Genomic DNA, 12,798 nt, shown 5'->3' with positions numbered 1-12,798 from the left:
GCATTGGCTCTTGCCTTTCCATTGGAATATTTCAGTGATGTGGAGAGGGGGGCTTTGCTGCTTGGGTAACAGTCTATCCTCAATATTATTTTACCCAGACTTAGTGTTCTAGAGAGGACACTCCAGCCTTGCATACAGTATCAAAACAACATGGGAATTGGCCTTCTCAGCCACACTAGACGCTGTTCCAAGTCCTCAATACAGAGCATGTTACCATAGCCTCTTGAGACTTGAAGGATGCCTAATCAATCAACATTTTTATTGCAGTTAAAAACTGAGGGGCTTTCTCTTTCATCCATCAAGGTCTACCTTTCTACAATTGTGGCTTATCATCCATCAACTTCACAGGCAGCTAAGTTTTTCAGAAACCCTACTCTGAAAGATTTCCTCAAGGGACTATCACACCTATACCACAGTTATCTGCCCTCCACCACCTCAGTGTTCACTGACATTCGTCCTTTGACAATTTACAAGGGCCCCATTTGAACCCCTGGCATCAACTGTGTGATAATATGGGTTATGAAAGCTAGAAAGTAATTTCTGTATGGGATTTGTAGTCATGAAATTAGCTAGAAAGAATCCATCTTGAGACTGTGTACTTGTAATGGAAATTTCCAGATGCAGTTTTCTTCATAGACGCTAGCATCCTTATCTGGTATCCCAGGAGACGGAGGCCTAGCAAGGAGACTAAACATTCCAACACCAGTACGAAAACAATCACCTGGGTTCCATGAGAAAGAAGGGCGGAGAGAGACTGTCTTTTGCTTCTTCATGATTGGTTGATAACAGGGGGAGAAGCAGAAGGGGGGTTTTCCAGCACAGAAAGAAAATGGAGAATAGCTGACTGAGAGAGAGACTTTTTCACATCATAGATTCCTGCTGGGAACTTTAACATCATGGACTATCGCCTTTCGGATTTCAAGAACGTTTGGTATGGTTTTTATGGACTATGAATCCTTAGATGGACTATGGACTATAGAGTTCACGAAATCCTTTAGAATGTAGATTTTAAAATAGTTGGAGGGGGAAGCTATGTCTTTCCTATATTTTTTTAATTAGTTAGCAAGTTTATTTTGTTTTTCTAGCAGGAGTAATTACATTTCTAACTAGTTAGTTATGGAAATGTTTCTGATTGCTTTGCTTTTGCATAAACTGAATTCTTTCAAAACTTTATTTTTCTAATAAAACAAGTATACCAAAAATCTGGAGTATGATCTCTTGCTACAATTACTCAATTGGATTACTTAATTGAATTTCTACTAGGCCACGGAATTAGCTACCTTGAGTCCAATATTTTCTTGAGTACTAGGAGATCTGAATGTCTCTGGAACTCATGAACATATTCTGGTTCTCAATGATTATTAAATGGGTCAGACTTGGTGAAAGAGTGTAGTGGGGCGGCTTTAGGTGGAACAGGGACTCATTTCGCCTAATTTAGGAGCACACTAACTCTGAATCCTCTCTGTCCCAAGCAATCCGTTTCTCTTAGGAGAAGGGGCTTTGCTCACAAACTGACCTCAGGTTACTTACCTTCGAAACTATATTTCTTGTGGCCATCACATCAGCTTGAGGTGCTAGTGAACTTGCGCCTTAAGGTCTGACTCCACCCTCATTCTACCAGGGCCTTGGCGACATCTATGGCATTTCTTCAGGGCGTCCCCCTACCGGAAGTCTGCACCTCTGCCACATGGTCACAGGTGTCCACATTTATCAATCACTACAAGATTGGACCTTCGGCTGAAATCTGAAGAAGCTTTTGGGTGTGATATGTTATCTACCTTGGCGTGACACCCTCCTCCGGGTAAGGTAGCTTGTTAGTCACCCATAGTGTGATTCACAGAGGGCATGAAGAAGAATGATAGGTTACCTACCTGTAATTGTAATTCTTCGGGTAGACCTCTGTGATTCACACATCCTGACCCAGCCTCCCCACTGTCACACCCTTTTCTTTATGCAGTGGTTGACCTAAATGAAGGGAGAGCCTTTGCACCAAGGTACATATACCGGGGGGAGGGGTCTGTACTAATATATATTTTTTGCTACCACAGAAGCTCTAGAATATTCCACGAGGCTCCACGCATGCGTGGATTACCCCATAGTGTGAATCACAGAGGTCGACTCAGATAACTACAATTACAAATAGGTAACTTGTCACTCTTTGGTCTGATTATCCCCCTCCAATCACTGTCAAGGATTTACATATCTAATGTTCTTTTGCAATCTGTTGTTCTTTTAGCCCAGAAGCCCACAGTTTCTGAATCAAAAGCAAAAAAGGGCTCTTTGATTCTATAGAATTCTGGAGTAATCGAGCTGGAATGGGTCTAAAGAGCCAGGTGCCCTGTTTTCTGTGTCTTGTCAATGTCATCTTTTCCCTCACCTGTCACACAAACACTTCAGTTTCTCCCCCCTTTGCTCCCTATCATCACACATAACTCATTTCCAGTTTCCGGCTGCTTCCCTACCCATGTGTTGCTGCTGCATCCTCACACTACTGGCATCTCTTTATGGTTACAATTTTCAGATTCAGCAGGATGTCTTTTGAAGTTTCTATATAGATATGCTGCCATCACTATAGAATGAATCTTCTCTCACATGTCTTCCTACTGCCCTTTTCTGTTTTCCTGTGTGCAAAAAGTAACCTTTAATTCTCTAGGAAGTTTCTATTAGCTTCTGCCTCCATGTTCTTCCATGATCCACTACTAAGGGTCTGACCATTTGTTCAACTTTCCTTGCACACATGACACAGATGCTATATTCCTGTATTCACACAACACAAGGCTGAAATTAGTGTCAACAGAGCAACACACATCTGAGAGATTTTTTTTTGCACCATTCCTGAGTGGTGGTGTATTTTTGTTCTGCTTTGCTCCAATTTGCTCCAGAGTGCTTTCTGCTCATGGGGAGCCCAGTTGATACACGTTGATCCATGCATTTAATGATATTTCCTTAGAGCTGTGTTTCTGCTGGTCCATCTTCATTCCTTACTGCCACTCCTATTTCATTTTGGGGGGATATTAGCTCTCTCTGCATTCTCATTTTTCATTTAATTATCATTTTTGTACCATAGCACATGAGTGAAAACTAAAAATAAAAAATAAAAATTATAAAGCAATGGGGCAAAAAATTAAAGGTTTGACAGTGGAAACAGAGCAGAGAGTGAAAGAGACAGGGAAAGGATATCATCTGGTCCTGCATTCTAATTTAATTTTTTTAAAAAAAAAATACTATTCATACATACAAAACATATAGAACGACAATAATAGAACCTAACAAAACTGACATAAATAATAAAAACAGCAGAACTAAGCATTCATATTGTATATGGATCAGAGATTTCGCCATTGTCTGGTCATCTAATATCATTGAAGTGTTATTGTGACCACTAATTTGCTATAACTATTTCTTCCCTTACGTTCCTGTTTATTTCTGGGCCCAATTGTATATCAGCTTCCCGCTTTCCTTTACAAAGTGTCTCGGTTGATCCTGTACTGCCCATGAAAGCATATCTAGTTCTGCAATGTCCAGAAGCAGAGTAATACTGTGTTTCCCTGATAATAAGACAGTATGTTCTGAGAAATATGTCTGCTCTTAAATTTTCCATGCCAGCCCATTTTTAAATTGTGACCTTCCTATTTCAAGAGTCTTTGATTTTCTAATGTTATCAGTTCTTTTATCCAAACTATAGCACAGGCCCTGTAGTATAATAGCCAATTTGGCAGTCCCAGCCCTCCTTTCTCTTTTAAATCTTGTAGTGTTTAAGTTTTATTCTTGTTTTTTTGGCCTTACATTCAAATTTCGAGGCTCAGGCTGTCTAGGTCCTTGAAGTATTTATAATTTGATAAAATTGGTAAACTTTGAAACAAGAATAATAATTTTGGTAAAATGATCATTTATTGTCAAGATTCATCCCATCATTGAGATTTGTAGATTGCTCCAATCCTCTAGGTCCCCTTTTATTTCTTTCTGAATTGTAAAATGATTTTCTTTTACAAGTTACTTGTCTTTTTTGTAATAGTGACTCCTAAATATTTCTTCTGTACCTCCTCAAAATTAGTTTTTATTATCATTTTTTCGACATCCTCTTTGTTCATGTGTTTAGTCAAGAATTTCATTTTTTGGTAATTTATTTTAAGTCCTGCGACAGCTCCAAACTCTTCTATAGTTCCCAGTAGTTCTTCCATACTATCCAGGGGATTTTCTATTATCAGTGTTAAATCTTCAGTATATGCTTGTAGCTTAAATTATTCGCCCCTACCTCTAATTCCATTATTTCCTCTTATTTGTCTATTCAAAATCTCTAATGTTAAAATAAATAGCAACAGAGATAGGGGGAAGCCCTGCCTTGTGTCTTGTTCAATTTGGATATCTTCAGTTACTTAGCCATTGACTTTGATTTTAGCCTTCTGTTTAGTGTACAGTGGTGCCTCGACTTATAACCATCCTGACTTGCAACCAGTTCGAGTTACAACCAGCTCCGGTTGCAAAATTTTGCTTTGGCTTGCGCCTGGAGCTTTGAGATACAATCAGAAAAAAGGCGGGGAATTTAAACTGCTAACCATTGGTCGGCAAAGAGGCTGCTTCTTTGTAGCTCCTTCACCCCAGCGGTTAGAGAGTGCATTCTGAGAGAGGCTTCAACTACCTGGTACTGCTTTTATTTTTGCTTTTTGACTTTCTTTTTTAAAACGGAGAGACTGCCTGTTCTGGGTTTTGCAATATGGGTTTGGGCTGGGCGGGGGTTTGTTGGAATTGTTTTTTTTTTTAATTCTGTGGCTGCTCAGGTTTGGGTTAGCGGGGGTTATTTTTCTTTGCTTCAATGTCTCTTGCATTGTGTCGTTTTAGCATTTTTTAAATTCTGTGGCTGCTCGGGTTTGAGCTGGGCGGGGGGGGTTATGTCTCTGTGCTTCAGTGGGTCTTGCAGTGTGTTTTTAGTGTGTTTATTAGTGGGGGGGGTTGAAGCCAGAACGGATTAATTACGTTTCTAATGGGTCTTGCAGTGTGTTTTTTAGTCCCTGCTGGAATGGGTTTGTTTGTTTCTGCAGGGGATTATGTTTCTTTGATTTGATGGGTCTTGCAGTGTGTATTTTATTGTGTTTTTAGTGAGGGGGGATTTCGGCCAGAATGGATTAATCACATTTCAATGTATTCCTATGGGAAATGGTGCTTTGAGTTACAACCAACTGGAGTTATCACCATCATTCCGGAACGGAGTAAGTTCACAACTCAAGGCACCACTTTTAATTGCTTGTAAAAAAAGTTCCTTCTGCCCCCATTTTCTTTAATTGCAATAACATAAACTCCCAGTTCACATTATCAGTTCACATTATATTAGGAAAATATGCACTTATTTCCATGAGTCTGGAATTTTCCCTCTACTTTCAATATGATGCATTCATTTTTTGAAATGTGAAATTATAGTTTCTTCCAATACTTTATAATATTCAACCGGAATACCATTTGGTCCAGGGGCTTTACCATTTTTCTGTTTTTTCCATGCCTCCACAATTTCACTTGTCATGATTGTTTTATTTAGATTTTCCAAATGTTGAGAGCTAAATCTCCAGTCAGGGAGTTTATTAAAATAGTACCGTTGTTGCTCCTGCTCGGTTTCTTTCTTTTTATAAAAGTTAGTGTAGATATGTTGTATTATTTTTTAGGTTGCTTTTTGTTTATATGTTTCCAGGCCTTCCTTATCCATGATTACATTGATCATTGATTTTTCTCTCTTTTTAAATTCCATATGCTAACCATCTTGCTGGTTTGTTAGCATTCTCAAAGAAATTTTGCCTTACAATATACTTTTTTGGCCATTTCTTCCTGTCGCAATAAGTTCATTTTATGCTGCAATATATTTATCATATTTTAAGGTACTTAACTGTAGGGTTCTTTTTTTCAGTTCCATTTCTTCTTTCTTTAGGGATGGCTATTAATGTTTGATATTGTTTATTTATTTCTCTTCTCCTTTCTACATTAAACTCTTATCGCTAAGCCCCTGAAGTAGGCTTTTGCTGCATCCCATATAATTATCATTTCTGTATCTTGGGGTTTACTAATTTGAAAGAAGAATTCTAATTTTAAATTTTTCTTTAATGTTACCATTTTTACACCATATCACAAAAGTGGGGAAAAATAGAAACAGAATGTTTGGGCAAGTAAAATGAGGAAAGGAAAGATAGAGTGAAGTAACTGGGAAGAAGACAGGGGGATGACAATCTGTGTTAGGTGTGAGATGGCTGGGAAATATTCTGGATGTATATGGGCAGGTGTTACAAGGAGGACCCAGTGTATCCTGGTGCATCCACCAACAAATATATCCTATGTCTGGACACCAGTACTGGGATGATCTGTTCAAATCAGCAACAGTACAATTATCAGAATGATCAAGAGTAACTCCAGAATGATTGAGGACAATGACAGCCATATAAAAGAGCTCTGCATTAATGGCTAATTGGCAGCTTCCACAGAACAGAGGAGAAAAAGGCAGGCTTAGTCTGTTCGGCTACAGGACACCGACCAGATTGGATTGTCCTGGGACAACAGCTCCTTAAATAGTTGGTGGTCTTCTTGAGTTACAAATTAGGAAGTTACTAGAAGTCCAGCTACAGTGACACTGGGCAGCTTTGATCTTGTTCTGTGCATTTTATTGCAGGAAAAAAGGATCCTCTCTCTGGACTCAGCCAACACACGGTTGATGAGCGCCCTCACACAAGTGAAGGAACACTACAGCATGCAAGCTCGGAATGGCATCTCCCCCACCAACCCCACCAAGCTTTCCATCACGGAGAATGGTGAATTTAAAAACAGCAGCTGCTAACATCAATCGCTCCTGCCAACAATATGATCTCCCATCCTGCCCCCATGCCTGGCCATCAAATTCCATCCATGCTGCTTCAGAGTAGGATGTTTCAGGGAAACCTGGAGACCAGGAAGTTGTGAACTGTGATCTCTGTACAATTTTAATGGTGGTAATCTTCCAGCTTGCCACTGCCACATAGAGTCTAGCTTCCCTTTGGAAGGGAGTTCACAAGGAGGTCACCGCACTTAAAGCTGTTGCCTTGACAACTCGCTCTTTGTGTCTCAATCTTGGTCTCGGACTCTCCCGCATTCTCACTCTCTCACACACACACATACATTCTCTCTCTCTCCTGGAGACCTGGGTGAGTTGTTCTCCCTTTGGCCACAGGATCAGAGCATATTTGCACACTGTCTCTGTCAGCCCAACACTGCCTCCTCTCTCTCTCTGCTTCTCTCTCAAACACACCCATGCACACATCTCTCCTCATCCTACATCAGCACCTGGGTGAGGCTGTCAACCTCTTCTGCCTCACTCCTTGGATCAGCCCCCCAGGTAACACATAGGCTCACCTTTCCCACTGCATCAGGCTGGGATAGTCATCCTTCTCCTCACTCCCCACATTGGGACTATTGGGTGTTGTTTGGTGTGTGCTCTGTATTGGTCCTAGACTACCTTTGTTTCCTAACCTCAAGTTTCTTCTCAGGACTGAGGCTTGTTGGGACAATCATCTGTCTAGATCCCTGCTTGCCCCCCTCTTCTCCTTGAGTTGTGTGATCAGCCTGAGTCGCTGAAGTTCCCTCTACTCTTTAGGCATCCTATTCCCTGCTCAGTTGTTTCTCCTTGTTTTTGCAAATAAAATTGTGAAGAATTGGGCAAGATCTGTATCCCCCTTTTACTTGCTCCTGCACTACCATCACACAGTTTGGGCAAAGAGCTCAAAGCATGTCATAGCAGCACAGGAAGCCTGGGGAGCCATGTGCTTCTTCTTCTCACAATTGGTAAAACAATTGGCCAGGCAACTGCTTCATATAAGAATTGTAATTAATTCCATGTGAATGAGAGGGAAAATAGTTCCTTTAATTTTTTTTTAAAAAATAGAACTAATTTGGTAAACATGTTCACTGTACTGTTATTGAAGTGACAACATGCATCCATGTTATGATCATCCCCTCTTTTTTTTTAAAAAAAGGATTAGTGTTCATTAGCTTAAAAAGTAACTAGTTATTAGTAACTCCATACTTCAAATCTCTGGTCAACCTTCCCAAGATTTGCATTCCTGGGTTTTCAACCTACCTCTCATGTTTTTAGAGCAACCCATGACATTTTTGCTGGACATGTTGGATAGAAAAGGCATCAACCAACCAATCCAGGCACAAAGGAGGCTGCTAGTTTCTATGTTATGGAGGTGTGCCCTGGGAGCCAATAGTCTGCTTTAGAGCAGAACAAAAATGTTCTACACAAGAAACAAACAAACATACATTTATTACCATACCTTTCATCATATCATAATCAACACTGTACATACATGGCAGTATGTGATGGTAAAAGATTTGAACAGATGCCCTCTTTCAAAATGTGATAATCTCTACCAGCCTTGTATTCCCTTTTCCCAAACTTCCTGGGAGCCTCCTGCTTGAAAGTGAGGTACTTTGTGAATATCTGAGAGAGAGAGAGAGAGAGAGAGAGAGAGAATATCCTCCCCCATCATGAATGTTCTGACTGAGCAAGGGATCACAAAACATAAATTTCCTGCCTTCCCTCAAAGCATCTTCTACTACTACAAGACTTTATTTCCATCTGCTCAAAAAAAATGAAAGACTGTTTCTCTTTTTATTTATTGTTTTTTACTTTATTGAAATTTTAAATTTTTAGTGATATAGTATGCAAGTTGCATCCCCAAAATGAACAAAACCCTCCTGTCATTTTAGGTTGTTAATTGAACAGTATTTGTGATTGTACCCGTTCTTCAAGTTTGTTTTCATTTGAAATAGCTCTGAGTAGCTGCCAGTTTAGTAGCAATACATGTACAGAACTTCTGTTAAGAATCTTTCCTTCATCATTCCTCAACATAGTGTTTCCATTTGTTGTGGGTCTAATGCATTTATTTATTTGAATAGTAATAACTTTGGCAAAGTTCCTACTAATTCTCTATGTTTATATGTATGATTTGAAGGCCAAATTAGATGTATGGAGATGAACCCAAGTTCCTGCTAAACAAGTATGAAGTTGTACATGTCAGTAAACTTTGGTCTTGATTCCCCCCTTCCCATGGTAATATGTATTACCCCAAAAATTTCACAGTGTGGTAAGCCACATTGTGAAATTCTTGGGGTAATACACATTACTATGGGAAGTCCTCCAACACATTTCACAATGTGTTGGAGGACTTTCATGCTCATTTTTCTGAGAGTTGCCCAGGGTTTCTGCCTTGAGTGAACCTCTGCAAAGTGGTATCAGAAAGGGGCAAGTGGAATGGAGAAGTGACAGACCATGTACCAGTTTTTGCCCCACCACCTCTTATGTGGCCAGTTGGGGTGCTAAGGCAGGTTTGAGAAGTGACAACAAGGTGGGTCAGAATAAAGTGGTAGTGAAGAAGGTGTTAAAAACATACTGCTTTTCTGCTGCAAAGTGTTCCTGCCTTTCCCCTTTGTAGCTGTCCATTGGCAAATTGATTTCAAGACATAAATCTATCCCATGACGTCTAATCTGGCCTTACGAGAATGATGTACAATGCATCCCCTTGTTTTTTGAGTAAGCTTTTGCATGTTAATACCATTAGAAAAGATTCGTATCCACTTTGTTCTCATTTTATTTTCACATGCAAGCAGAACACTGGACTGCATTATAAATGTCATTCCAGTGTTTCTCTGAAATTTTGATTTGTAGATTATTTCCCTATTTCTATCAATTTGGGATAATATTGATTTTGAAGAGCTAATAATAGCCTTATATGCAGCTTCTTTCAGATTCCTAATGTTGCACTTTGAGACAGGAATGCTAATTTGTAAGTACAGTACTGCAAAAACAGGGGAATATAATTTTGCATTTTATCTCATTTGGCTCTATATCAGAAACCTTTTTCCAATATATAAATCATATAATCTTGTCAATTTAGCATTTTCCCACTCACAAAACTGCACAGTCCTCTAGCCATAAGGAAAAAATACGCTGGCAATAAATTACCTAAAGGAGCTTCATGGGATAGGAATAAGTAGTTATGTATCTTCATTTTTTAAATATTATTATAAAACAGTGTATTACAAAACCGTTCAGTGACATTACCTAGTCATGTAAGTGATAATGAGACCTTGCTGATCTGGAGCTTAATTAACCTTTCATTTTTCATCAGTCAAAATGGCAGCAGGGAAATAAGACTGCTAGCCCTCCTCTTAGTGCCTTCTACTTAGTGCCCAGAGACCTTTGGGTAGTGTGGCGGCATATAAATAAATAAATAAAATTAATTAATTAATAAATACTACATTGGGTGCTTCTTTGCTTATTCCAAATAAGCAATGCATTGAGGACCAAATTAAATCCTTAGATTCTGCTGTGGTATGGTTATAATCACAGTAAGAAAAAAGGACAGAAGTGCAGGTAACATGCCCATTTTTGGCATCACAAGCCTTCTCAACTATGAAACACTAAGAGAATATAGACTGGCCCTTTTGGAACAGTAAATAGGGTCATTTGAGGACAAGCAGCGGTGCACAGTGTCATTTGGTATGATATCCTCACATCCAAATAGCATACGGACTTCAAGCAATTCTATTTAGTCCAGCTCCTTCCACTGTCAATTTCTGGTATTATGAAGTGGCTTAATAAATGAGCCACTTCAGGAAATTGAAAATTTTCTTTGCAGTTTTAGCTCTGTGATCAGCACTTCAGTCACAACAAATACATTTTTTAAAATAATCTAAGTGCTGCAGTGCATCAGCGATGATCTAAAGAAGTGAAAAAATAATAATTTCACTTCCCCTGACCCTCCACCAAGGAGCAAAGGAAGTGTTCAATTTGCCAATGTCCTGAAGTGCCTCATTTAGTAAGCCACTTCACGATACTGGAAACTGACAGTGGAAAGAGCCTTGACAAATTAAAGTTCACTTCACAGTCCTTTCCCAGTGCTGTAAATGGCAAACCTACCAACACCAAAAAAGTAGAAACCTGACGGGCTTAGAAAGGGGGCACTCCGGAGGCAGATTGCTTTGCTGTAATGAATATGTTGTCTGATTGCCAGGGCAAAAAAAGCAATCAACCCATCCCTGCAGCACACTAAATAGCAGGCCTGTCTGATTGAGCCCTTAGTTTAAATTAGTGACATACAACCTCTTTTGATGAGGTTGGTCTACCACTCCGCTGCTGACTAATTAGTGGGGAAGGACTGTGGAAGTGGCAGGCCCAACAACATATGGAGGACAACATGTTGCCCAGCTCTGTTTAAACAATTTATTTCAATCTTGATTTATCAATAGATCATCCTGGGAGTTAACAGCCTGCTCCTTAGCTGTTGTTTGCAGGATTGTCCCCACAATGGATGGAATTCATTGCAGTGGTATCGACAGATTGAAGGAAACACATTATGGTCTCTGCTCTCCCTCATGGTCTTTTATCTTCCAAAGGTCCCATTTTGAAGTAAAAAGTTTTTGGAAACTCAGAGGGCATCCATTTGGGGAGGGGTGTATGTATCTCAATCAACATCTGACCTCCATGTGAAAGAGAGTTGAACTGGAGAAATGCATGTCTCTTTGCTGCTCTCAGCCTCTTTTAGCCATGAAGTAGAATGGTAGGCTTCCAGAAATGCTGTTGGCAGTTTTGTGCTAATTGTGATCATGGCCCTAATTATCTCTGCCTACAAATCTCTTTGATCTTGGAATAGAGAAATGTCTGTCCTTCCATTAGCTTATCTCCAATAGGTGGGGGAAGGCAAAATGTGTGTGACTTTGGAATTCTACCTGTACAACAGATCTGCTGTCTCCAAGGCCTTAATAAGAATGTAACCTTTCTCTCCCGCCTGCCATGCTAGCATTGAATAATTTATTTCGATATGGTTTACCCCTTGTTTTCTTGTCCCAAAATCTGTATTTTTATGCCAGTAGTGCTGGACTCTTGGGTCACCAGGATCCATTTCTGCATTTCATTGTCTGGGTTTGTTCTAAAGAAGATTTATTTTTGTTCTGTGAATATTTTTGGAGAGTTTCTTGTATATGTACAGATATAGATACATTTGAGGTCTTTTATTAATATTCCTACAAAGAATTACAAAATAAAGTTTACACTGATTAAAATTTAAGCACTACAAGAACTCAGTTTGGAAGACAGAATGCCTGGAAATGCTTTTCCTAAGAAATTTCAGAATTGCAACCCCAGTTGCAAAAGTCAAAAGTCCCAACATAAATGCCTTCAAGGCATTATGTGTGTGCATGTGTCTGGTCTCTGGGTGTCTGTGAATTTCGTTGTATGTGTATATACTTACAATGACAATAAATTATTATTATTATTTAAAGAAAACACACACACACACAGACACACACACACACACACACACATTTAGCCATACTTCACACAGTTCACTGGATTGAGATTTCAGAGGCCATGAGGGGGGATGGCTGGTTTAGAATATAATTAAAAACAGCAGAGTGTAAGATGCTGTTTTCACTGGGGTTTGTGCAGTGGAGAGGAGCTATTTTGGATTTTGTCATGGGCCCCAAAATAGCTCAGTGCTGCTCAGGATATGTTCATCATAGGAAATGACAGCTAAATGAAACCATCTCCATGTTTTCTCAGATGGTACAATATTATCTACACCTTACTTTGGATCTGACCTTCATTGTGTCAGTGGATAACTCCTAAAGGTAAAGGTAAAGGTTCCCCTTGACATTTAGTCCAGTCATGTCCGACTCTTGTTTCCAAGCCGTAGAGCCAGCATTTGTCGTGGTCACGTGGCCAGCACGACTAGACACCAAGGTAGTACCTATTTATCTACTCTCATTTTTACATGCTTTCGAACT

At 39.6% G+C, this 12,798-nt stretch overlaps 1 protein-coding gene across 14 annotated transcripts in view; it reads left to right on the top strand.

Moving 5' to 3' along the window:
* The window catches only part of RASAL2 (RAS protein activator like 2), a 566,253-nt gene extending 554,173 nt beyond the window's left edge, over window positions 1–12,080 (top strand). For all 14 annotated transcript variants that reach the window (XM_072998184.2, XM_078392382.1, XM_072998190.2 and 11 more), the window contains one exon: window positions 6,647–12,080. In XM_072998184.2, coding sequence (XP_072854285.1) covers window positions 6,647–6,811 — 165 coding nt within the window. In that variant the 3' untranslated portion in view covers window positions 6,812–12,080. The remainder of the gene's footprint in view (window positions 1–6,646) is intronic.
* The last annotated feature ends 718 nt before the right edge of the window (window positions 12,081–12,798 follow it).

The sequence above is a fragment of the Pogona vitticeps genome, chromosome 4 (genome assembly GCF_051106095.1).
Source record: "Pogona vitticeps strain Pit_001003342236 chromosome 4, PviZW2.1, whole genome shotgun sequence".
NCBI lineage: Eukaryota > Metazoa > Chordata > Lepidosauria > Squamata > Agamidae > Pogona > Pogona vitticeps.
This window is presented reverse-complemented; position numbering and strand designations above follow the sequence as displayed.